Source organism: Aquarana catesbeiana, linkage group LG02, assembly GCF_042186555.1.
Source record: "Aquarana catesbeiana isolate 2022-GZ linkage group LG02, ASM4218655v1, whole genome shotgun sequence".
Classification (NCBI taxonomy): domain Eukaryota; kingdom Metazoa; phylum Chordata; class Amphibia; order Anura; family Ranidae; genus Aquarana; species Aquarana catesbeiana.
In genome coordinates, this window is record NC_133325.1 from 695,772,743 (window position 1) to 695,799,858 (window position 27,116).

The window sequence follows — 27,116 nt, forward strand, 5'->3', positions numbered from 1 at the left end:
TTGTTTTTTTTTGTTTTTTTTCTCACTGTACTGGGGTCTGGTGCATTTTTGATGCAGCATGTTGTACTTTTCTTTTTTTTTCTGGAATGTATGGCACCGGTGTGAACTATGCCATTGGAGCCCAAATAACCACCTTTCTATGCGTTTTTGATGCAGAAAAAAAAAAAGGCACTGCATGTGATGTGAACGGGCCCATCAAGGATCTGCTACTGATGGCTTGGTGCCAGATACCACAGCATATCTGCAATCCATGCCCCAACATGTCAGGGTTATTATGGCAGGAGAGAGAGAATATATATTTTTATTTAAATCATACCTGCCTAGGTGGATGCAGCATTGGTCCAATGCTGCATTCTTTCCCGCTGGTTCTAAGACTGATGACAGAGCAATCAAACACCGCTGTTCGCTCGGTTCTCTGTGAGCAGAGACTAGTGACTGGCGGCCGGGTGCCGATGTGAGCAGATTCCAACTTTATTGTCGCTGCCGGCTCTGTGACGTCGGCTCAAAATGGGTGACAGGAGTGCAGACCGAACTGCAATCCCTTGATCCACAGGAGAAGTACAGCCAAATGAGCTTGGGCTGTACTACTCCTTTAATTGCCATTACTTACATATTACATAAATAACTAGCAGGTAGGTGGTACTTGTAGTCAAATCTGTGCTATAGGATCATAAAACAGTCCCAGAACAGGTCCCACTGATAAACACTCTCATATCACCTGGTGTCACAAAAACGGGTTAACTGGTATTGCTCTTTGTTTATTTATGGTAGCAATTCTGACATGTTGCATCTGACGCCTTTAATCATTTTGCAATGTGTTACATTTTTTAGTCTAGCTAGTTGTGATTTACTTCATTGCAAAATTCAGGCTTTTGGTCGCAGTGATGGGCACACTGAAGAGGATGCTGTTGGTTGATAGCTGTGATTCACACATAGTGCCTGCCTAGATTCAGAGGCCCCCAGGTGGTGTACAGGAGCATATTCACACTCAGTACTACACGTGTATATTTCTAATTTTTTTTTTTTTTGTGCTCAGGGCAGCAAGCTGCTGCTGTTTGATCATCTTCTGAAATTATTACATTGGCTGAAACAGTCCAGACACGTTCAATGCTTGAATGTACTTGCCGTACACTTCTTTAACCTGCAGTTATTATAACTTGGCCCATAATTATTTTTCTTTCTATTTAAGTTCAGCACCGTGACCTCAGAATACGAAAAATGTATACAGTATTTCAGATGAAATATTTTTTCACGTTTGAACAAATGGCATGCCTGTTTAGGTCAAGTACAGTTTAGAAATACAGGCGATCCCCTAGTTACAAATATCCGACTTACACACAACTCCTACGCACAACCCGGAGGGAGACAACCGGAAGTGAGAGGAAATCTACCCCTAGGAAGGGAAATTCACTCCTGTAAGAGTTGTTATGGGAAAAAAAACGTACCTCCACTGATGCTTTATCACCAAGGCTTGTTTCCACAACAACTCAAAATTTTCAAAATCCAGTTGACATTGGGAAAGAAAGTGAGGTGAAATCTTCTGAACAGGGGCACAGACAACAAAACAAATGTTACAGGGATGTTAATTTTTCCCTATGCGATCCAAGAAGCTTAAAAATATTTTTTTTGGCTGGAGCTGCACTTAAAAAAAAATGTACCTGTTCCGACTTACAAACAGATTCAACTTGAGAACAAACCTACAGACCCTATCTTGTTTGTAACCCTGGGACCACTTGTAATGAGAAGTTGTTCTGCCTTACAATGGAGTGCGGAAATGAAATGGTTGTTTAGGATTTTTGGAAGATCTATGTCTCTCTTCATTTTCTCATATACTGTGTCAACGTAGTTCTAGCCCTCTGCAAATGCCATTTTATAATTAGTAAGGCCTCATGCACACGAGACGCTGGTGCAAACTCTGCTGAACACATGTTTTTAAAAGCTGAAACCGGCATTTAGAAACGCCCGTTTTGCCGCGTTTGCATGCTGCGTTTTAACGCGTTTTGCGTCTAGAAGCTTCTGCAGAGCAGAGAATGACATTTTGCGACCCAACTTTGGGGCCCCGTATCTCAGGGCCACTTGGTGCTAGGGGCCCCAAAGTCGGGTCGCAAAATGTCAAGCACTTCTGCAGCAGAGAATGAGATTTTCCGACCTGACTTTGGGGCCCCATATCTCCAACTGTGTTAGCACACCAAATTTGGGGTTCCTAGCACCAAGTGGCCCCAAGATATGGGGCCCCAAAGTTGGGTCACAACATGTCAAGCACTTTTCTGCAGCAGAGAATGACATTTTGTGACCAAACTTTGGGGCCACTTGGTGCTAGGAACCCCAAATTTGGATATGTTGTAGTGCTAGGTCCACTGTGTTTGCACACCAAATTCCTAGCACCAAGTGGCCCCGATATATGGGGCCCCAAATTGGGTTGTAAAATGTTCCTTTAAAAACACTTATAAACGCAAACGCGGTACCGGCGTTTAGCCGCGTTTGGCGTCTGAAACGTGGAAAACTTTTGTGTCTGAACCCATTTTTTTGCTTCTGGAAAAAAGAGGTTAAACGCAACTGCCTTAAAACGCCAAAAAACGAGACAGTGTACATGGACACATAGGATAACATTGAATGGGTTCAGGGGCAGTTGAAAAAAGTGTCCAACTGCCTCTGAACGCGAGTTTAACAGCGTCTCATGTGCATGAGGCCTAAGGCTGAAAAACCCGTTCATTCAGTTTCACGTTTATCTTACAACAAAGAAAAATTACTTTCTTCAGCCCCCAATATAATTTAAAGGCAGCTTTATTTGTAACCTTAAACAAAAAAATGTAAATAAAAATGTATGTTGCACCCCTGAGGCTGGGTTCACATATGAGCCTCATGCGGCTCATAGCAGAGGTCCAGTGCATCCTGGTTCACTGTTTCAGGTCCGATTTCAGACCAAATTTTGGGCTGAATTCGGACCTGAAATGGACCAAAAGACGCACAGTGATTTTGTGCAAATCACACCGGACCCCCTGCGGAAATATGCGAACCGGGTCCATAGAGAGCTGGTCAAAATCACCTGCTACTGCGAATTGGATGCAGAAAACCCGCCATAGTGTGAACCCAGCCTCAAGGGTACCTGATTCTGTACCCTTCTTCTGACTGCCAGTCATTGGAACAATGCCATGGCACATAGGCACCTACAACATAAAATTTAGAAATCTGTGTGGCTGTACACTGGTACTTTGCGATAAGTACATGTGTACATAGAGTCTGCATCCAGGGTTGTATGCATGCACGTGTATACACAAGTACCAGCATACAGCTTTGTAAAGCTATTAACCACTTGACCTCCTGAAGATTTACCCCCTTCACGACCACGCCATTTTTTGCGATATGGCACTGCGTTATTTTAACTGACATTTGCGCGGTCGTGCAACACTGTATCCAAATAAAATGTATGTCCTTTCCTTTCTTTCCCACAAATAGAGCTCTCTTTTGGTGATATTTGATCACCTCTGTGGTTTTTATTTTTTGCACTACAGTATAAACAAAAAAAGACAGACAATTTTGAAATAAAACCCCTGTTTATTACTTTCCGCTATAAAACATATCCAATAAAAAAATAATCAAATTTCTTCATAACGTTAGGTCAATATTTATTCTGCTACATATTTTTGGTAAAAAAAAATCCCAATCCGCGTATATTGATTGTAGACGCTATAACTTTTGTGCAAACCAAACTATGGGTTATTTCTATTTATTTATTTTACTGGTAATGGTGGCGATCAGTGACTTAGAGCGCTGGCAGAAAAATATTAATCTGAACAGTTTAATGACATAATGGCTGATGCCATATAAATTTACAAACATAGAATACACACAATAAAGTGCTTGGTGCTCATATGATACATTAAATAAAGTGCAACAGTGCTCCAAACTTGCAAGGTGTGAGGTGCCACACTCCCCCCCCTTTGGTGACCCCACTAGCCAAAAATATTGGACCTTCAGCTTTGCAGTCTGGGGTCAAAAAAGGCTGTGATCTAATTATCTGGGGTGTAAGGGATGGTTGCTCAGAGACTCTTCCAGAAGGATTTCTTTATATCAGAGAGGATTTGCCACACTCCGTACATGGGGAAACTCATAGTGAAATACCGCTAAAATAAAGAGCTTAGCGCCACTTACAGGATAGCTGGCAAAAATGGGCATCAGTTAGAAATCATCCGAGCACGCCGCTGGTTGGCGTGCGTTCCACGGAGGTGGAAATTGCGTCAGTGGTTTAGCGTGAACTGAAAGTACGTTGAAGCATTTCAGCCCTCCTCCAGGGTGTCGTCAAAGGACATGGAGAAATTGGGAAATGTCTCACTGCCTGTGATTAGCTGTGTGCAGCTATGAGTAAGCACTTGGCATAAGTGCAAAACGCGTTAGCCTATCATCTGTGCACTCTGTCCATGGTGTCCTGTATTTGACATGTTCCTGATTTTAAAATAAAGCAATTTGGATTATTATTTCCTGGTGTGCGGCTGTCCGGATTTTCTTGTGTGCAGTGTCGGCAGTTTCTAACGTTTACAATGGCTGCCAAGTTCATTATAAAACACCCTTGTTTACATAAGTATGTTTTTAATATTGACTTGCAGTTTTTTTTTTTGTTTTTTTTTTTAAACTCTTTTTATTGCAAAAGGTATAAGTACAGTTTACAAAAAAAGAATGTTTGTGATCAGTTACAGAGTGAGTTGCAATAATAGTGCAAGACATTTGAAAACTTTTTGTCCCAACTGTAGAGACCAAACAAACCGTTAATCGGTCAGGTGTATCATTGTAATGGATAATGGGTACATACATAACTTATAGTAGTTATAATTGAAGCAATGGCTTATACAAGGTCCAGTCAGTGAAATCTCAAAAACGCATCTTAAAGGAGTTGTAAAGGCAGAAGGTTTTTTATCTTAATGTATTCTATGCATTAAGATAAAAAAAAACTTCTGTGTGTATCAGCCTCCCCAGCACCCCCCTTATTACTTATGTCAGCCCAAGATCTCTCCTCCCGATTGGCTGAGACACAGCAGTGGTGCCGCTGGGTCTTGCGGTTGTCAATCACAGTCAGTTAGCCAATCAGGGGAGAGAGGGGGTGTGGCCGGGTCTGGGCTCCGTGTTTGAATAGCTGCTTGCTCTAAAGGGCACTAGACAGGAGAGAGGGGCCAGGAGCAGTAAAGAGGGACCCGAGAAGAGGAGGATCCACGCTGCAAAACCAACTGCACAGAGGAGGTAAGTAGAACATGTTTGTTTAAAAAAAAAAAAAAAAAAGAGACTTTACAATCACTTTTAATGTTCTATACAGTCAGAGCGGATGAACTCCAGACGTCCCATATTTTGTTGTGCTTTTTTAGGGCAACCCATATGTTCATATAGTAATTTCTTATTGGCCAAAATTCGGTTGACTAATTGTATCCAATGATGCAGTGAAGGAGGGGTAGGTTGGATCCATCTAAGTGCTATGTATTTCCATGCCATAAAGAGTGTTTCTCTCAAAAGCATTCTTGTATATCGTTGCCAAAACTCCTCATCAAGAATGCCTAGAAGACACACCTCTGGGGTTAGGGGCACTGGTATGGAGAGTACTGTGGAGAAAACCTCTATAACCCTTCGCCAATACCTAGCCATCACCAGGCATAGCCATTATGGCATGAGCGAAATCTGCTCTAGAGGAGTCATACCTAGTGCAGTTTGAGCAAGGTATACGGTGCATAGCATGCAATCTGATTGGGGTCAGGTAGGCCTTTTGTATAATGTACAGTTGGATCAGCTGTTTGTAAACAGCAGGGGACACATACAAGAGGGAAGAGCATACTTCCTCCCAGTCCTCATCTGAGATTAGGGATGAGCCCTTGCCACTTAGTGCGAACTTCTAGTGGGGTGGTCTCAAAGTAGCATGTAACAGGTGGGAATAGATATCTGAGATCATTCCCTTGGGACCCTGTGATCTCAAAATCCCTATCTAGTTAGAGAACCTACTGCCAGTACTACCAAAGTGTCTGTGTAGTGCATGGCGGAGTTGCAGATACCTATAAAAGGTTGTGTGTGCTAATTCGCATTTACTCTGCATTTCTGTAAACAAATGTATGGCATTGTTGTCATATATATAAGCTAAAGTAAGTACTTACTTGCAATTTAATTTACTGTAGAAACATATTTTTAAATTTCCCTTTTCCTGTCCAGGTTTGTGCTCTCTGGTAACCTGCATGGTGGCTCAGTGGTGGCTAGCTATCCCTTTGACGATTCCAGCTCTCATCAGGAGACTGGCTTCTATAGCAGATCCACAGATGACAAAGTGTTCCAGTATCTGGCCAGAGCCTATGCTTCAAACCACCCTATCATGAAGACTGGTCACCCAAAGTGTAAGGATGAGGAAGATGAGGTTTTCCCCGATGGGATCACTAATGGAGCCCACTGGTATGATGTTCAAGGTATGTCTCAGCATGTTCCTATGCACTGCATGTTGCCTGTTGCATCATAATTTTAAATACAGTTATAAAATATAAAATAATGAATATATCTCCTTTGCTATGGATTACTAAAGGACTCCTCTGGCCCTGTCTTTAATCTTTTTTTTTTTTTTTTTTCTTATGTTATCACATATTTGCAGGCAGGGTAAATAAATTACCCGATGTATGAAGTATGCTTATAACTCAAACCTGAACAATTCAATTTTTTTTTTTAATAGAAATAGTTATGCAGGGTCAAAGGTCATCTGGATACTAATTCTAGCAGTTTGTGTCATTCTTTGTTGTCACTATTATTTTGTTATCCAAACTGACAATGGATCATGTGGATCCGCTTTTTGATAATCCTATTTACTTTTCTGTGCAAATCCATGGTTATCTGATCTACAATTACAGTACAGTAATTCATTTTGTACCACAGCTTACATCAATTATCTCAAATTTAGCAGTAATCTGTACAATTTACAGACTGTGGTCTATGAGCATTTTAAAGGTACATCCCAGTCAAACCTAATTGTTAGATAATAATTAAAGCATATGCGCACATCCGTAATCAAACATATATACATAGACAGCCACGTGGATGCTAAAGATAAACAAAGATGTTCTCAAAGCCCCAAATACCCAGGATAAATCAAAATAGTAAGCTAGCACTTCATGTGCATAGGTATCTCAATAGCTGTATTTTTAATTCAGTGGTAATATACGTAGCTACATATAGGCAATTATAATGCAGTTCCAGGCTGCATGTCTAAACAAGACATATACTAATTAACACAAGCTATATATAAAAAAAAATGCTGTCTAACAAAGCAGCTGGGGGAGGACACCCTGTACAGATGGAGGTGGAAATGGTGACAGCGTTTCAGGGTAAGAAGTCCTTTGCCAAGTCAAGTTCCAAGTAATGGAGTAACATATAAGGTGTATATTACAATAGTTACCTATTACATATATTACAAATAGTTGCAGCTTTATGTCAATCCACATATGTTTCCCTGGCTGGCTGTAGTGATGTCAAGCCAAGTGTTTTTCTCGGCACTTATCTGATTTCACTTCCAGTCCACCTATGTATTCCATTGACTTAGGAATGCACGCATTGGAACACCTATTTTTGTTGTGTGCCTGCTTACTATTTTGTTTTATGTATAATTCAATATTGGGCTTTGGAATGCATAGTCTCCTGCTCTGGAAATTTAGTTTTTCAGCCTGGCATATTTATAGTGCACCAGTCCTCCCCAGTCATAATTGGCAATATTATCAAATAATGATTTGTTTGTTGTGCGGGAGCGCTACTCGGAAGCCTATGGAAAGCTTGGTGTTTCAGGTTAAACCCTCAATTAGAACTTTTAAATCCTGTTGTACAAGCACAGAGACACATGGTTCACAAATCAGACCCATCCAATGCTCCCTGGATTCTAGATGTAGCGGACTTAAGCACAGTTGCAGTAATTCCTTGAAAGTTTTTTTTTTTTTTTTTTTTTTTCTTTAAACTTTAGAGGAAATGAAAAGGTAGACAGTGAAGTAGCATTGAAGATTGTTTAGGCTTTCCGTAGGTATGATGGCATCTCCCAGTCCTAACATATGTATGTATGTGTGTATGTGTATGTGTGTGTATGTATATATATATATATATATATATATATATATATATATATATATATATATATATATATATATATATATATATATATATATATATATATATATATATATATATATATATATATAACCATGAGTCCTGCCTGCATGCTATCTGAATAAAAGAAAAGAAACTTCAAGATCTGATATATAAAAGTATAACAACTTGGAATCAGTTGTGCTCCATACTGCCTAAACAGTCCATCAATTCACTGTCACCAATATAGGTAAAGAGGTTAAAGATCAATATTTAAGATAAGAGAAGCTTAACAGCTGTAAGCCCTAACCATGGTCCATGGGAAGCGCACATCTATACTTGTTGACACCCACATCAAATTTCTGAAGATTTGGGATCCATGGATAACCTACAATGGCCATTTAAACTTGGACCCCCCCCCCCCATTCCTCCTCTTTGTCGCCCGGTTATTCTGCTCACTTTACCCTTCTCTCTCCTCCTTCGCTTTTGTCCTGGGTTCTAGTCCCTATTCCTTCTACTGCCATCATCAAGGCATACTCCCTCGTAGGTTGATTATACCGATGGAACTTATTTCAGCCTGATTGCCGGTTCACACTGGGGCAACTTCAAAGTCGTCCGACTCTGAAGCTGCCCCTTACAGCTCGACTTCAGTGCAGCTTGCAAAATGACTTCTGTATAGACGTCAATGCAAGCTGCTCCAAAGTCGCCCCCAAGTAGTACAGGAACCTTTTTCTAAGTCAGAGCGTCTTGAGCCGCTCCTCTTAGAACGGTTCTATTGTACTAAATGGAGCTGAATTGTACTGAATAGAGCGCGACTTGTCAGGTCACCTGACAGGTCGCCCCTGTGTGAACTGGCACTTATAGTTTGTGATGCTCTTTGCAGTGTTACCTCTGCTCTATTCAGTGGACCTATTTTATACCATTTTTACTTGCCTCTGTAACCTTACATTTGTTGCATTCTTTTCTTTATGTGACTGTCTTCCATACCTTGTACTAATACTTAAACGCCCAATAAAAGTTTTGTGAAACAGGTGTAAGTCCAGGCTGCAAAACAGCAATGCTGACCCATGGAAACAAAGGAGATGGCCTGTGGCACCGCTCTGACCTCTGCACAGTAGGCTCGTGGGGGAGATAAATCCAAGGAAGGGGTGAGTAAACAACTCGGACCCCCCCCCCCCAAAGACATGCGCTACTATGCGCTGAAAATAACAGAAAAATCTGACTGGCCTGACCTGGATGCTGATGCAGGGCACAGTAATGAGGACATGGAGGACAGTGAGAGCAGCTAACGGCGGCCATGGTAGCTCAGACAGTTACACTGCTGAACTGGAGGAGACAGAGAACCCTGGGGAAGAGGAGGGTGAACAGCCGACCCTTGCAACTATCCTGAGAGCTGTTAACAAATGCACAGCCTCTGTTAACAACTTACAAGCCCACTTTGGAGGTTTAAAAGAGGCGGTCAGCCTGATCAGGCAAGATCGTCAAAAAATAAGACAGCGAACAACAGCTACTGATGGCAGAATCGGTGACATAGAGAATAAATTTCCTGCTATGCTCAGAGAATCCCAAACCACTACCCATCTAGCCAAAGCCACAGAAACGCGTGCCGAGGACTTTGAGAATCATCTGAGGCGCAATAATGTGCGGATAGTGGGGCCACCCCAGAAGGCTGAGACCCCACTCAATTCGTGGAGCAGTGGTTCACAGATATCTTTGGCAAGGAGACCTTTACACATCTATACGCAGTGTAAAGGGCTCACAGAGTACCTACTAGGCCATTACCAACGGGGTATCCCCCGAGACCGCTTTTAGTGAGATTGCTGAATTACAGGGACAGAGAAATTATCCTAAGGCTGGCCAGAGAAAGAAGAAACATACAGTTCAATGGAACAAGAGTTTCCTTCTACCCTAATTTTTCGGTCGAGGTACAGAGGAGCAGAACAGTTTTTCTGATGTTAAAAAACGCCTGCAGAAACTGCAGGCCTCATCTGCAATGCTGTATCCTGCAAGACTCCGAATCACCTCCTGGGGGCAAGCCCACTTTTTTTGAGAAAGCTGCTGAAGCATCAGCGTGGTTGGATGCCAATGAAAACGCTCTCAGACAAGCTCAGAGACCAATGGCTGAGGTAGATTGAATGCCCTGCCACCAAACCCTAAAAGCATACAAAAAAGGTTTGCCCCTTTTATTCTCCTTGGATAAGGGTGCTGCTGGACATAATTTACTTTTCAAAAAGCGAGTTCGGAAATGTTTGTTCATGGAATGACTTCTATTGTTCCTCACTCAAGTTATTAATACGTGGACAGTGACTGGGACCTGTTGTCCCCTACTTATCAAAAGTTCTTTTTGCCGATTCGGTGCCTGGACATACAGGCAGTCCCCGACTTACGAACACCCGACTTACAAATGACTCCTACTTACGAACGGCCTCAATGCTGGCTGCTTGTGCTCCACGCTGGTCCTGGATACCTCCGAGCAGCTATCTTGCCACATTCCACACTGCAGTACTTCATGTGCTGTATGGCCAGAAGAGCCCCAGAAGCGCCCAGAACATCCACTTATGAACAAACCTACAGTCCTTAATGTGTTCATAACCCGGGGACTGCCTGTACTGGTTACTCAGGATGTTTACACTGCCTGGCCTTCACAGGCTATTCAACTTCCCTGTTATGCCACACTGCAGCAGTTTGGAGCACCGTTGTGCTTGTTGAGCTGATTTTCATGGATTTATTTTTTCAGAGCATTAATATGGTCTTGCTATGACCCCAAAAAGTTAATCATTACGAATGGTATGTGGTCCTGGTTATCACTGGATTGCTGGCACATATCTGTGGAACTGATGACCCTGCTGCCCAAGGAACGATACTTTCCTAATTACCCTGCAATACACCCACAAGCTCCTTTTAAGATGACGACAGTATCAGTACTCTCCTGGAATATTAGGGGGCTAAATGACCCTCTAAAACGCACCATGGTGTCTTCTTTGCTACTTAAATACTTGCCTGCAATTTGTGCCTTACAGGAGACGCATCTCACCGCTGACTCTGTTACCTGTTTGAGTTTCCGTGGGTGGGGAGGGCGTACCACTCCACTCACACTTCGTATTCTAGGGGTGTGAGTGTACTGGTGCATAGCTCTCTAGATTATGAGGAGATTGATTAGGTGACAGATGCTGAGGGGAGGTACGTTTTCTTATTATTTCAATTATACTTCCTTAAATGTATTCTTGCTTTTGTTCACATACCACCTCCATAATAACCAGACTCTTAGAGCCCTGCTGGCATATCAAATGAAATACCCTGAGTTACTACTTTATGTCCTGGGTGATTTCAATTGCTATACAGACCCTGCTTTAGATAAGCATCCCCCAGTCACGGCTGGACAGGGGACTAAACGTACTGCTCTGAAAAAATTTATAGAGGAGGTGGGGTGGAAGGATCCGTGGCGGGCTAAAAACCCGGGGCTGAAGCAGTTCTCCTGTTTTTCTAAGAGCTACTCGCTCGTCTCGTATAGACCTGGTTAGGGCCCAGTGGAAGTTAAATGCCTTCTCTCTTCCCCTCCCATGAGCACATTGTATCACAAATTCTAGAATTCTGGCGTATATATACAGATGAGGTGAATACCAATGTCACCTGGGAGGCTTTTAAGGCTATGCTTAGAGGAATCTTTATTAGGGAGATTCAAGCTATCAAGCGTAACACAAATGCTTAGAGGGAGGAAATGGAACGGATGGCAGGTGACTTGGAGAAAGCTTTCATTGCTGACCCAACAAATAGTACTAGAGAGCCATGGTTGTCAGCCCAGAAGGCCCTTGGCGAAAAAGATTTTTTGACAGGCTGGCTTTCTACGAGGAGGGTAAGCACAATGGTCGTCTATTAGCGAAAATTGCCCATGCCCAACAAATGTCACATTACACTTACATACCGGGAATGTGACTAATTCTCCAACCCAGATTATGTCCACTTTAGTCGATTACTATTCTTCCCTGTGTGAATCCAAACAAAGCTATACGATAGATTCTCGACTTGTCCACTCTGATCAGTCCAGATTTATGCCCCAAAAATCGGTGGCCATCAATCTGCAACGACTTTTTCCTCAATGTCCAGTCCCCAGTGGATAATGGCAGAGACCGAGCATTACTGTCCCTTGATGCCCCCGAGGCTTTCGATAGCAGTGAATGGGAATATCTCTGGCCAGTCATGCGCAAATTTGAGTTTGGAGACGTGTTCTTTTCCTGGGTACAGCTACTATAGTCGCGACCATCCGAGAGGGTGGCAGAATACCCTCAAGCTTTAATCTACACAGAAGTACAAGGCAGGGCTGCCCCCTGTCCCCTCTTTTGTTTGCCCCGGCCATAGAGCCTTTGACTGCCCTTATCCATTCTAATACTATTATACAGGGATTTAGGTACGGGGAACTTCATGAAAAAATTATGTATGCCGATGATACTATGCTGTTCCTTGGTGATGCATCTACTTCTCTACGAGAGGCTATGAAGGTGATAAGGGAGTTTGGGGAGTTCGGGGAGTTCTCCGGTTTGGTCATAAATTGGACTAAGTCTTCCATTATTTTGCTGGATGTGACACCTGACCCCTCTTTACTGACCATACAGGAGATTCCGCTTTCTGGGTCTTTTAGATACCTAGGTATACAAGTTACCCGCTAGACTATGTCAGACTTAATCTGACCCCTTTACTCAATCGCTGTTGCGATTGGGTTAAGATATGGAGCAGGCTAAAGATATCTCAGGTGGGACAGATAAATCTCACAAAGATGATTATGATGCCACAGTTGCTCTATATACTACACAATACCCCCATGGTCATCACGTTGAAAAAGTTCCGTATTATAAAGTCAACCTTTAGATCACTAATCTAAACCAGCTAGAATAAAATTAGAGCAGCTACAGCATCCAAAAGAAGCTGGTGGACTGGCATTGCCCAATCCCTGGCTCTATTACTTAGTCTCACAGTTACAGCACATAGCGCGGGTAGTGCATCCCCTGCAACTTAGTAGACTCTTCTGCTAAACTACTTAGTTTTACAACGGGGTCGGGGGTGGCGGATGGTTTGGTAGCCCTGCACTTTAGCAAATGTAAAAAACTTTACCCTACTTTTTGTTCTTATGCAGAAAATTTGGAATAAGGTCAGGATGATGCATGGTGTACAGGGATTTACCAAATACACTCCCATCTGGGATAACAACTACTTTCCGGAAATAGCGAAACTGCACTACGGCACAAAGTGGAAACACTTTGGCATTTCTCACCTGGCCCACATCTTCCGAGATGGGAAGCTGAGGTCATTTTCGGAACTTAGAGAGGCCTTTCGACTCCCCTCCACAATGCACTTCTACTACATGTAGCTTTAGCATGCGGTCAGGGCACATGGAGGAGGGATCAATGGGTCTTGAATTCTACCTCCGTCTTCAATTACTTGTTTGAGGTCATCACATATAAAGGATTTATCTCCTGCAGCTATTCCATGCTCCTCAACCTTTTCCATGGCGGTGTCGCAGTGGGAACGGGATGTTGGGGTCTTTGAAGAGGAGCAGTGGGAGGATGCCCTACAGGCTGTTCCCCAGTGCTCTCTAAACATGGCTCAACATTAAGTCGCAGGTAAAACATCATTTGTTGGGTGGCTGATGGGTATGGGGCCAGGCGGTCAGTAGCATATTTATCGTCTTTGATTATAATTTTTGTTTTATAATTTTTTGTATTGTTTCTAACTGTACTCTGTTCTATGCAGTATCACATCTACCTCTCAATAAACATCCCCTGAGGAAGCCCTAAAAGGCAAAACATGTCGGGATATGTCACTCCATGCTATTGGTGACCATTTGTTCCATCATTTGACTAGATGTGTATTTTTGTCGGCGTAATATATGTACAGCCAATATTTTTAAATCTGTCTTTCGTGTAATAAATTTTGTTATTTTATTATACTTTTGGTGTATTGTTAGTAACTTTATTGCTTGGCACCCTTAACCACTTAAGGACCAACCTCGTTTTGGATTTTAGGTGTTTACATGTTTAAAACAGTTTTTTTTTTTTTTTTTGCTAGAAAATTACTAAATGGCGGTCGTTGCAATACTTTTTTTTGCACCGTATTTGCGCAGCGGTCTTATAAGCGCACTTTTTTTGGAAAAAATTCACTTTTTTGAATAAAAAAATAAGACAACAGTAAAGTTAGCCCAATTTTTTTTATATTGTGAAATATAATGTTACACCAAGTAAATTGATACCCAACATGTCACGATTCAAAATTGCGCCCGCTCGTGGCATGGCGTCAAACTTTTACCCTCAAAAATCTCTATAGGCGACGTTTAAAAAATTCTACAGGTTGCATGTTTTGCGTTACAGAGGAGGTCTAGGACTAGAATTATTGCTCTCGCTCTACCGGTTGCGGCGATACCTCACATGTGTGGTTTGACCACCGTTTTCATATGCGGGCGCTACTCACGTATGCGTTCGCTTCTGCACGCGAGCTCGTCGGGACGGGGGGTTTTAAAAAAAAAAAAAAAAAAAAATGTATTTTTATTATCTATTTTACATTATTTTATTTATTGTTATACTGTTTTTTTTAAAAAAATTGTCACTTTTATTCCTATTACAAGGAATGTAAACATCCCTTGTAGTAGAAAAAAGCATGACAGGACCTCTTAAATATGAGATCTGGGGTCAAAAAGACCTCAAATCTCATATTTACACTAAAATGCAATAAAAAAAAAAAAATTACATTGAAAAAAATATGCCTTTTAAGAGGCGTGGGCGGAAGTGAGGTTTTGACGTCACTTCCGCCCAGCAGTGTCATGGAGACGAGTGGGTGCCATCTTAGCCTCACTCGTCTCCAGGCACAGAAGGGAGACTGACGCGATCGCCTCCGCTGCTACCGACGGCTCCGGTAAGCGTTGGAGGGCACCGGATCGTGGCGGGAAGGGGGGGGCCCTCTCCCGCCACCGATTAAAAGTGATCTCGCGGTGAATCCGCCCCAGGCACCACTTTTATCAGAAAGCTGTCCGCCGCACGAAAACGGGGATACCGGGGTTATGGCAGCTAGCTGCTGCCATAACGATATCCACCGTCAAAGTTTGGACGTACATCAGCGTGCGGCGGTCCAAAAGTGGTTAAAATCCCACTAAAATCACCTTCCTGTCTATATGTTCTTCAGGGATGTTGGTGCCACTTTTTTGACACTGTTGCCTATCCATACAAACTACTATGTGGCTCAGCGCCTGTCACAACTATATATATCCTCCTGAGGGTCCACTATACACCAGCCAGGTTGGCCCACATGGGGGTGGGCTCTGACTCCACCTGCACCAGATGCAGTAGCGATCACGGGGATTTGATACACCTCCTATGGAGATGCCCAAAGCTCCATTTATATTGGAAACGGGTCCTAGACACGCTTAACAGCTTGCCGACCAGCTCACGCCGATATACGTTGGCAGAATGGCATGTACAGGCATATTAACGTACCTGTACGTTGCCCTTTAGGACGTGGCTTGTGGGTGCGTGCGCGCCGCTGGCGGCGTGCCAGAGCGCCCGCTGCAAGCTCCGTGAGTGTGATCGCGGGTCCTGAGGGCTTTCACACTGAAGCGGTGCGCTGGCAGGAGGAGAAAAAAAACTCCTGCAAGCCGCATCTTTGGAGCGGTGAAGGAGCGGTGTATGCACCGCTCCTGCCCATTGAAATCAATGGGGCAGCGCAGCAATACCGCGGCTATAGCCGCGCTATGCGAGCGGTTGTAACCCTTTTTCGGCCTCCGGCGGGAGTTAAAACCGCACCGCTAGCGGGCGAATACAGCCGCAAAAACGACGGTAAAACAGCGCTAAAAATAGCGCTGTTTTACCGCCGACGCATAGCCCATCCCCCCCCACACTTAGAACACATCCCTAGGACACACTTAACCCCTGCAGCGCCTCCTTCTGGTTAACCCCTTCACTGCCAGTCACATTTACACAGTAATCAATGCATTTTTAATTGCACTGATCGCTGTATAAATGTGAATGGTCCCAAAATAGTGCCAAAAGTGTCTGGTCTGTCCGCCATAATGTAGCAGTCAGGATAAAAATCGCTGATCGCCACCATTACTAGTAAAAAAAAAAAAAAAAATTAAGAAAAATGCTATAAAACTATCCCCTATTTTGTAGACGCTATAACTTTTGCGCAAACCAATCAATGAACGCTTATTGCGATTTACCAAACATATGTAGAAGAATACATTTCGGCCTAAACTGAGGAAAAAAAATGTTTTTATATATATTTTTGAGGCATATTTATTATAGCAAAAAATAAAAAATATTGTTTTTTTTTACCAAAATTGTCGCTCTTTTTTTGTTTATAGCGCAAAAAATAAAAACCGCAGAGGTAAACAAATACCGCCAAAAGAAAGCTCTATTTGTGGGGAAAGAGGGACGTCAATTTTGTTTGGGAGCCACGTCGCACTACCGCGCAATTGTCAGTTAAAGCAAAGTAGTGCCGAATCGCAAAAAGTGCTCTGGTCTTTTGCCAGCCAAATAGTCCGGGGCTGAAATGGTTAATAGGTTCTTCTAGATTTTGATCCCAGCTGACCCCAAGCACTGCCTGCTGGGTATTTAAGACATACTTCCAATTGAAGATATCCCTAGACAGGCTGTAGCAAGAGCTCTCTTCCAGGCCAGAAAAATGATTCTGGGACACTGGAAATCCATGGAGCCCCCCACGTTGCATTAATGGATTACCTAAATGGGTAACACTATTTGATTGGAGAAGCTAATTTATCAACACACGGGTAAAAACGGAAAATTCGATAAGCTATGGACCCAATGGTTGGATGTCCCGGGCCTATCCCCTGTAGATCTGGTGTATGACCAACTATTCTAACGCTTGTAAACACTTTTACCCTGCCTCTCTGAAGACTCGAATTGTATGGCTGTACTTCATGTTGATGATGGAAAAGGTGTTATTTGAATGCATGGGCTGGTGGGGTGTCATTCTGCAGAATGTTTTGTAAAATGTACTGAATTTATATATCCTGAAATTTACAGATCTTCTATACCTGTTTTGCTCTGGACCATATATGTACAATTTCTTTCTATGCTCAATTAAAACTTATTGTTTGAAAAAAAAATGTTAGGGGCTGACATACAGCAGAGGGGTAAAGACCTCAGACCATGAAGCATGCATGAGGATATTCACAGGCTTAAGCTGCTGTATTTACAGTTCTCCAACCATGAGACCAATTTTTTTAAATTTAGAGGCACATACTCTGCTGTTGTATATTTTTATTAGGACCCTAAATAGGGACACTAGTACCCCCCCCCCCCCCTTTACAGCGGGACTTTAAGGGGGGAACAAAAACTATATTGATGTGTCATAAAATATCATTTATTAGAAAGATTAAAAAGTATGTATAAAAGAACACATGACAGTGATTATTACAGCACTTATTGGTGCATGACAGAAAAAATACATTTTCATCAAATTATATTGTTTACATATTCCAAAGATGAATATAGTTTTCCTCCAAATAGCCTGACATGTTTCAGGAAAAATCCCTTCCTCAGGCTGGGTTCACACTGGTCCGACAAACGCTCCGACATTGGGAGCTCATGTCGCATGACGTGTGAAATTTAATGTTTCCCTATGGGAGCCGTCCTAACTGGTCCGACACAAGTCGTTCCAACTTTAGAAATGCTCCCTGTACTACTTTGGTCCGACTTTGATCCTACTTCAGCCTATTGACTATCATTGAAGTCGGATCAAAGTCGGATTGCCGTCTTGCATGATCCGACTTCGGCACGCGACTTGTGCTCAGATGTTCTTGAGGGGGAACTCCGCGCCAAATTTTAAATAAAAAACCGGCATGGGTTCCCCCTCCAAGAGCATACCAGGCCCTTGGACCTTGAGGGGAACCCCCTACGCCGATAAAAACGGCGTGGGGGTCCCCCCCAATCCATACCAGACCCTTATCCGAGCACGCAGCCCGGCCGGACAGGAATGGGGGTGGGGACGAGCGAGCGCCCCCCCCCCCCCCCCCTCCTGAACCGTACCAGGCCGCATGCCCTCAACATGGGGGGTTGGTGCTTTGGGGGAGGGGGGGCGCTGCGGCCCCCCACCCCAAAGCACCTTGTCCCCATGTTGATGAGGACAAGGGCCTCTTCCCGACAACCCTGGCCGTTGGTTGTCGGGGTCTGCGGGCGGAGGGCTTATCGGAATCCAGGAGCCCCCTTTAATAAGGGGGCCCCCAGATCCCGGCCCCCCACCCTATGTGAATGAGTATGGGGTACATGGTACCCCTACCCATTCACCTAGGGAAGTGTCAATAAAAAAAAACCACAGTACACAGGTTTCAAAATTAATTTATTGGGCAGCTCCTGTATCTTCTTCCGACTTCTCCCGGTGTTCCGCCTCTTCTCCCGGGCCCCGCCGCTATCTTCTTCCAGCTCTATTGCCAGCGAGGGGCCCGGTCTGCTGCCGCTGTCTTGTCGCCGCTGTCTCGCCGCTTCTTCTCTTCATCTCTTCTTCCGATGTTGACACGACGCTCTCCCCGGCTGGAATGCTCTCTGTGCGCTCTGCTCTGACTTATATAGGCGGTGACCCCGCCCCCTTATGCCGTCACAGTCCCTGGGCATGCTGGGACTGTGACGTTTTAGGGGGCGTGGTCATCACCCGATGACCACGCCCCCTTATGCCGTCACAGCGGCAGCAGACCGGGCCCCTCGCTGGCAATAGAGCTGGAAGAAGATAGCGGCGGGGCCCGGGAGAAGAGGCGGAACACCGGGAGAAGTCGGAAGAAGATACCGGAGCTGCCCAATAAATTAATTTTGAAACCTGTGTACTGTGGTTTTTTTTTATTGACACTTCCCTAGGTGAATGGGTAGGGGTACCATGTACCCCATACTCATTCACATAGGGTGGGGGGCCGGGATCTGGGGGCCCCCTTATTAAAGGGGGCTCCTGGATTCCGATAAGCCCTCCGCCCGCAGACCCCGACAACCAACGGCCAGGGTTGTCGGGAAGAGGCCCTTGTCCTCATCAACATGGGGACAAGGTGCTTTGGGGTGGGGGGCCGCAGCGCGCCCCCTCCCCCAAAGCACCAACCCCCCATGTTGAGGGCATGCGGCCTGGTACGGTTCAGGAGGGGGGGGGCGCTCGCTCGTTCCCACCCCCATTCCTGTCCGGCCGGGCTGCGTGCTCGGATAAGGGTCTGGTATGGATTGGGGAGGACCCCCACGCCGTTTTTATCGGCGTAGGTGGTTCCCCTCAAGGTCCATACCAGACCCAAGGGCCTGGTATGCTCTTGGAGGGGGAACCCATGCCGGTTTTTTATTTAAAATTTGGCGCGGAGTTCCCCCTAAAGATTCATACCAAACACAGTGCCGGGCATTGGCGGGGATCCAAGTCGGATCCCCGTTCATTGAAAGTCGGACACATGCCGGCTTCATGTCGCAGGGCGAAGGTCGGATCCAAAGTAGGACGGCTGTCGTGTCGCACCAGTGTGAACCCAGCCTCAGAGGCGTTTATAGGAGATGGTATAGTATATTCAGTTACGAAATTATGAAAAAAATATATTGGTTTTGTTTAAAAAGACGACAATTTTACTTGGAAACCCTGATTTTGCCACTGATAGTCCAACGAGAACGATGGACCTCGTCTTTGCTCAGAACAGCCCTCACAAGGGTCCCCGCAGAACGGCCACCACAACACAGCCACAAAGAAGACCCTTTTTCTTTGCTAGTGATGAGTATATGACCGTTCGTAGCTAGATTGTTGGATCTCAGGGTTTTAGAAAAAGGGTCTTCTTTGTGGCTGTGTTGTGGGGGCTGTTCTGAGCAAAGATGAGGTCCATCGTTCTCGTTGGACTATCAGTGGCAAAATCAGGGTTTCCAAGTAAAATTGTCGTCTTTTTAAACAAAACCAATATATTTTTTCCATAATTTTGTAATTGAATATACTATACCATCTCCTATAAACGCCTCTGAGGAAGGGATTTTTCTTGAAACATGTCAGGCTATTTGGAGGAAAACTATATTCATCTTTGGAATATGTAAACAATATAATGTGATGAAAATGTATTTTTTCTGTCATGCACCAATAAGTGCTGTAATAATCGTTGTCGTGTTCTTTTATACATACTTTTTAATCTTTCTAATAAATGGTATTTTATGACACATCAATATAGTTTTTGTTCGCCCTTAAAGTCCCACTGTACCGGGGGGGTACTAGTGTCCCTATTTAGGGTCCTAATATAAATAATACTGGCATGTTGGCAACACTTTTTTTTGAGAATGTTATTTCTCTTTATGGTTCACCACTTATACCCTCTGCTGTTGTAAGTAGCCTTGTACAGAGGAAGGACAGAATAAACCAAAGTTTTCCAGCTAGTTAAGGTCCTTGATGCAGGAGATTTACAGTGTAAAACAATTGTTTTTCTTGCATAGTACAGTAGTATACCAAGTAATGTTCTAGTCACCCTTCTTATTAGGGCCAGGGATTCCAGAAGACCCAACAAGCAGAGTGCTATATCTTGGCTGCGGGTACCTCAAACAGGAATTGGAAAACCTGGGACCAGTACACCCCTAAAAGGGAGCATATTCAAAAAATATGAATTAAATTTGCATAAGCTGGAGCATCCCCACCATGTGGTGTATTGGTCAGCGGAGATTTTACCAGGCCTAGCTGGTGTGAGGTAGTATCTAAGAACTATTTTAAATTGCACAAGTCTATCTCTGGCTGAAATTAAGTGACTAAACAGATACTACCATATGTCATCTTGGACATTATCTAGGGTGGGCAGGTCTACTCCCCTACATTTATCTAAGCCACATAAAGTGGGTTGTTGCAAAACCTTATACAGAGTTAAGTGAGACTAGAATACCTAAGTACCTAGGTAGTACCTCGTCTCACTAAAACGCTTCCATGCTGGTGGATGATAGACAGAGTGAGGCTTGATTAAACTGGTAGGTGCAGGTATGGCGTAATAGCTCAAAACTGGAGCCTCCACCTTTTATCCTTTTGTAATGTAAACCGTTTTTGCACATGCAACAGTTGCCCAGCTAAGAAATATTGAAAAAAAATTGGGAAAGCCTCAGAATCTGAAGGCAGCTTCCAGGTGGTTAGACTTATGCCCCGTACACACGGTCGGACTTTGTTCGGACATTCCGACAACAAAATCATAGGATTTTTTCCGACGGATGTTAGCTCAAACTTGTCTTGCATACACACGGTCACACAAAGTTGTCGGAAAATCCGATCGTTCTAAACGCGGTGAAGTAAAACACGTACGTCGGGACTATAAACAGGGCAGTGGCCAATAGCTTTCATCTCTTTATTTATTCTGAGCATGCGTGGCACTTTGTCCGTCGGATTTGTGTACACACGATCGGAATTTCCGACAACGGATTTTGTTGTCGGAAAATTTTATATCCTGCTCTCAAACTTTGTGTATCGGAAAATCCGATGGAAGATGTGTGATGGAGCCCACACACGGTCGGAATTTCCGACAACAAGGTCCTATCACACATTTTCCATCGGAAAATCCGACCGTGTGTACGGGGCATAAGTCTTGGTTCTCTATTCCATAAAAAGGAAGACAATAAAGGGTCAAGCTGATTAAACAGGGACAGAGAGATCCAGACAAGGGCATTTCTGAGAGCACATAGGAAGACAGAAAGTAGCATCATTTTGATTAGGTTAATCTTGCCAAAGAGAAATCGGGACAAGGACTTCCAAGCGTTGAACTTGGATTTTGAGAGTTGCAAGAGCGTTAAAAAGTTCATTTGAATGAAGTCTGCTACATTTTTAGTCACCTGAATACTGAGATATTTCCGTTTATTTACCCACTGGAGTGGTAGCATCCTGTCTTGGTCCACAGGTGGTACGGAGTCAAGGGGGAGTATTTGAGACTTGCCCCAATTGATTGTGAGGCCTGAGAAGACAAAGTACTTGTCTAGAGTAGTCAATGCAGATTTAAAGGAAAGGAAAGGTTCAGTTCTTGTAAGAAAAAAAGCATGTAATTTGCATATGCTGTAACTTTCTCCTCAAGTTTATGGAGTAAAAGACCTTTAATTTGTGGATTAGTGTGAAGGGCTATAGCAATGGGTTCCATCATAGGTAATAGAGGACAACCCTGATGCGTGCCTATCTTAACCAAAAAGGGAGTGGATATCATATTCCCTATTTTGATAGCTGCCCGAGAATGTATGTGTAGCTATATATCTATAGATCGGAAAACCATTTCAAGAAGGAAAGGGCCAAAGCCCATTCTCTCCAGCATCCGGCACAGGTAGTGCCAATCTACTGAATCTTTTTCTGTGTCTGGCAGGACTATCGACCTGCTACTCAAATTCATGAAAAGTTTGGTTGCCAGAACTTTGAGGATCTTTAAATCCATATCCAGCAATGCAAAGGGGGCCGATATGAGCCGAAACACAAGGGGTCTTTCTTGGGTTTCTGTTTAAGGACCTGGTACATGTAGTCAGGGAGTTCCTCTCCTTTGTGAAATTGTGCATAGAGACTACAAACAGTTGCGGTATCATATAGCTTATACCACTCAGAGAGTATACTGTCAGGGCCAGGAGACTTGTTATTAGATGAAGAAAGAATGTCAGCCTTGACCCCTTTCAGTGTTATAGGGGTGTCTAAAAATTCTATGTAAGCCTGAGTTTCACGATTTATCATTTTACATTTGTGCACAATCGGCCAGACAAACGATTGTTTCATAGTCCTAGGTTAGTCACAATGTATTTGTTGCAATACAGAGAGAAATAGCTGTATACTATCAATGATATTTATACTATTCATTACTAAGGCTTCATGTACACTACAGCTGCTAAGCTTGAGTTTAGAAGCTTTTGGCTTTTTTTTGTCAAAGTTTCTAAACTCCACTCCATAAAAGGCCTATGTGTCTATGTACACACAGGCTTTTAGCAGATTTTAGGAGCTGCTGCGGTTAGGGGCGCTTCAAACCTCCCTCTCCTGAATGTGGAAGAATCTCGTTCAGGATAGGAACATTTTGACCGCCAGCCAAAAAAGTGGCAAAGTCGCACAAGCTGTCAAAGTAGGCTTTCTGTACATCAAGCCTAACCGGTTCTGTGTAATTTAGGATAGGCTTGCCTCAGTCCTTGGTTACATTATAAGTGATTCTAACATTTTGCTGCATTTCTAAGTGCACAGGAATTGCTCCATTTTTAAAATGGACTTACACTATGTGGCTGTGATGAGCAGTACTGAAAAATATCTATGCTGTGTGCAACTTTTTAGAGTGATTTCAAGTGATCCTAAAGGTTCAGCTTTTAAAAAACAAAACCATAAACAAACATGTCATACTTGCCTGCTCTGTGAAATAGTTTTGAACAGAGCAGCCCAGATATTCCTCTTTTTGGGTCCCCTGCTGGCATTTCTGGCTCCTCCCTTCTGCTGTGTGCCCCCAGGGGAAGCCGTCTGCTCTGGGGGCACTTGTGTGTGCTCGCTCCCAAGCCACCTCTGTGTGTCAAGACAAATGCAGCACGTCTTGGACCTGCACCTCACTACCTCCTCACTGGCTATGATTGACAGCAGCTGGAGAAAATGGCTGCGACCCGGAAGAGCCTCTGCTGTTATGCACATCGCTGGATTGGGCTTAAGTAAGTATCGGGGGTTGAGGGGGGGGAGCTGCACATTGAAGGTTTTTACCTTCATGCATAGAATACACAAAGGTAAAAAACCTTCAGCCTTTACAACACACTTTCACTTCTGTTGCAAAAACTTACCGCCATCAGTTTCTCATTGACACTGCTGACCAAAGGTAGATTTGATCCTTTAAGTGCTGGTTCACACTTCTACGATCACAGACATCGCATGTGATTCGCACTGCTGTGTGGATCACATGCAATGTCTGTGCTATGCAAATTCAGTCACACAGATTGTATGGCTGAATTTGCATCGCATTCGTGCCAAAATAGTGCAGGACCCTTTTGTCCGCACCAGAATCGGAACACCCATGCGATCCGACTATTGCCTGAATTCACAGTTCGCACTGCAATATGCAATCCGATCTGGGGGTGTCATTACCTTTGTGTTGACACCCATAGTGGATCACATAGGGCAGGGTGAACTGCCTGCGAGTTGTATGCAATGCGGGAACCGGCACTGGAATTGCGATGGTTCCCGCATCACATATGTGTGAACCAGCACTTAAACAGCAAATGCATCTTTAGCAAACATGCTTGAACATTTCCCTTTGTATAACCAGTATTTAGTCTTTGTTTGGTATGAATTTTACTTGCATATGCTCAGATGAGGCAAATAGAATGTCAGGTGTACAGTCTTCAGACTCAGCAAGTCAAATGAAATCTGCTTTTCTATTGCCTGGACTTGATTCTGAGTTGTTTGGGCTTTGCTCGAGTTGATTTTCAGTCAACTGTGTACATATGCCCTTAGCTAACCTGTGTGTGGCGCTGTTGGTGACACTTGTGAGCTGTTTTGAGACATATTTGTGGTAATGATTGTTGGGGTATTTTCCTGACACTCATCCGAACTGAAGAAATGGTTATTTAAAGCTACAAAACATTTTTGTCATTATAGAGCAAGTGCAGCTAAATGTGAGTAACTTCTACTAGATACCATAGCCTGGATAAATGAGAACCTTTAGACCCCTTTCACACTGACAGTGCCTGATGTTAGCGCTAAAGCGTAACTCGTTTTAGCGGCACTTTAGCGCTATTTTAGTGGTGCTTTTCGGCCACTAGCTGGACGGTTTTAACCCCCAAAAAAGGGATAAAATCTCCCATTTTGCGGCGCTTTGGAAGCGTTGCCTATTCATTGCAATGGGCAGGGTGTTTTGGGAGTGCTAAATACAGTGCTCCCAACCTGCCCCAAAGATGCTGCTTGCAGGATGTTTGGTAACGACCCGCAAGCACACCGTTCCAGTTTGAAAAGTCACACTGCAATGAATGGGAGGCGGTTTTCAAGCGGTTAGCAGAGACTATTTCTAGAGCTAAAGCGCCTGAAAACCGCCTCAGTGTGAAAGGGGTCTTGCAGACATCCCTGCAGTTTGCACCCCTAATTCCAGTGTCAAGCACAAGTCTTAGGGGTTGATTTTACTAAAACTAGAGAGTGCAAAATCTGGTGCATCTGCACGGTAGCCAATCGGCTTCTAACTTCAGCTTCTTCAAATAAGCTTTGACAAAAAAAATGGAAGCTGATTGGTATCTATGCAGAGCTGCTTCAGATTTTGCCCTTTCCTGTTTTAATAAATCCACCCTTAATATTTGGTAGAGTTAGGTATATTGAGCATTCAGAAGCCAGTCAGCCTATACTGAAGACAAAGGAACCTTCGAACGTGTATTTCCACTGACAACAAAGATAAACCTTAAAAAAGCAGTTGTATTTTTTGGGACACTGGCTATCTGGCTGTCAGAGCTTTACCCATTTCTGGTGTAGTACAGAAAACCTAACGACTATTATAATGCTGCTCGTTAGTCTGCATTGTTTTGTTAGGGGGAGTAAATTGCTCGTCTTCTATAGTCTACAGGATTAGATAAGCCGTTATTTGTCCTCCAATTTTTTTTCATTTCTCTATTTGTCTTTGAATGACTGGGTGGGATGATAAAATTGTATGACTCAAATGAGTGAAGCAGGATATCCTGGAGGGAGCTATGACGAAACTCATTGGCTAATCTTAAGTAAATAATGTGTTCTGTAACTTCCTTGGCTGAGAGTCTTCTGCTGATGAGGCCAACATAGCACTGTTTTGCTATGAAACATAATCCCTAACATGTATAGAGGTGGCCCAGCCATGAATATACCTATGCCTATGTGCATACTTACAGTATTTATCTTAAAGTGATTGTAAAGTCTCGTTTTTGGTGCCGCTGCTGTGTCTAAGCCAATCAGGAGGGGGAGTCCCGGACAGCCGAGGGACTCGTGGACATTGTTGGACAGAGATGGGGTTCAGGTAAGTATGAGGGGGGCTGCTACACACAGCTTTTTATCTTAATGCATAGAATGCATTTAGATAAAAACCTTCTGCCTTTACAACTCCTTTAATCTTACAGTACAGGACATTGGACTTGTATTCATAGACCATGGGTTTTATGCAGCTGCCTTCAGGTGATCTGACACTGGCAACAATTTTGCTAGGGTTGCCCCTAACGCACGTTCATATAACTGCCCACTCCATGAGACTCACGTTTTTTGTTAGGGGTCCTTAGGTGATAAGTCTGTTCTCTTCTGTAGAAGCATATATAAATGTTTTAAACCATCACATTTTTTTCAATGGTGTTTTTATCGAGACTTTTCTTCAGGGAGTTGCTCATATACATCCCCCAGTTTGACCTGCTGTGTCTTCTTGGGATCTCGACCTGGTGCCTTCTTTTCTTAAGAAAGCCCCTTTTGAACCGATCTGAGATATTACTCGGAAGACCTCACTTGTAAGATTTCCTTACTGGTTACTATTACCTCTGTAAGGCATGTTTCCGAGTTGGCAGCTTTCTTTTAAAGTGCCTTTTTTTTCTTAATTTTGCACAGGGACAAGGTGATTTTGGGACAAAAACCTTCCTTTTTTACCTAAGGTTGTCTCTTCTTTCCATCTCATTGAGGACATTGTCCTCCCCTCCATTTGTCCAAAACATGACAAGGAAATTGCCCTACACTGTTTTGATTTTGTCAGGTCTGTCAGAGCCACGGCCTCTGTTTGCAAGACTGTGAGTACCTCTTTGTTCTGCCTGGAGGTCCTTGTACAGGATGTTTGCTTCCCAATCCACCATTACCAAATGTGTATCAGACGACTTGTTTTGAGGGCCTATTTTCTTAAAATAGAACTCAAAGCAAACCTTTTTTTTTCATTTTGAATAGAGTAAAGGAAGGTTATAACCTCTGTCAGGTTTTTTTTTTCGCCTCCTGTGACCCATTGGGGAAGTCGCTCCAAAGTGAGGGAATTCTTGGTTGTCACCAGAGCTAGTGTTTTTATTGGACAGCTCAAAATTTGGGTTTTCCTTTTGCTTTCACTTTCAATGATAATGATAAACATGACAAATAGAGGGTAAATATTCCTAATGGGGGCACAAACAGCC

General features: G+C 43.5%; 2 protein-coding genes across 2 annotated transcripts in view; one reads left to right on the plus strand and one right to left on the minus strand.

Annotated features, from left to right (window-relative positions):
* The window catches only part of TMIGD1 (transmembrane and immunoglobulin domain containing 1), a 118,089-nt gene extending 107,359 nt beyond the window's left edge, over positions 1-10,730 (minus strand). The window contains exon 1 of the mRNA XM_073616854.1: positions 10,502-10,730. Within this exon, the coding sequence (XP_073472955.1) occupies positions 10,502-10,672 (171 nt within the window). The 5' untranslated portion in view covers positions 10,673-10,730. The remainder of the gene's footprint in view (positions 1-10,501) is intronic.
* The window catches only part of CPD (carboxypeptidase D), a 203,927-nt gene that overhangs the window by 23,262 nt on the left and 153,549 nt on the right, over positions 1-27,116 (plus strand). Inside the window, exon 2 of the mRNA XM_073616853.1 lies at positions 6,184-6,431. Coding sequence (XP_073472954.1) covers positions 6,184-6,431 — 248 coding nt within the window. The remainder of the gene's footprint in view (positions 1-6,183; positions 6,432-27,116) is intronic.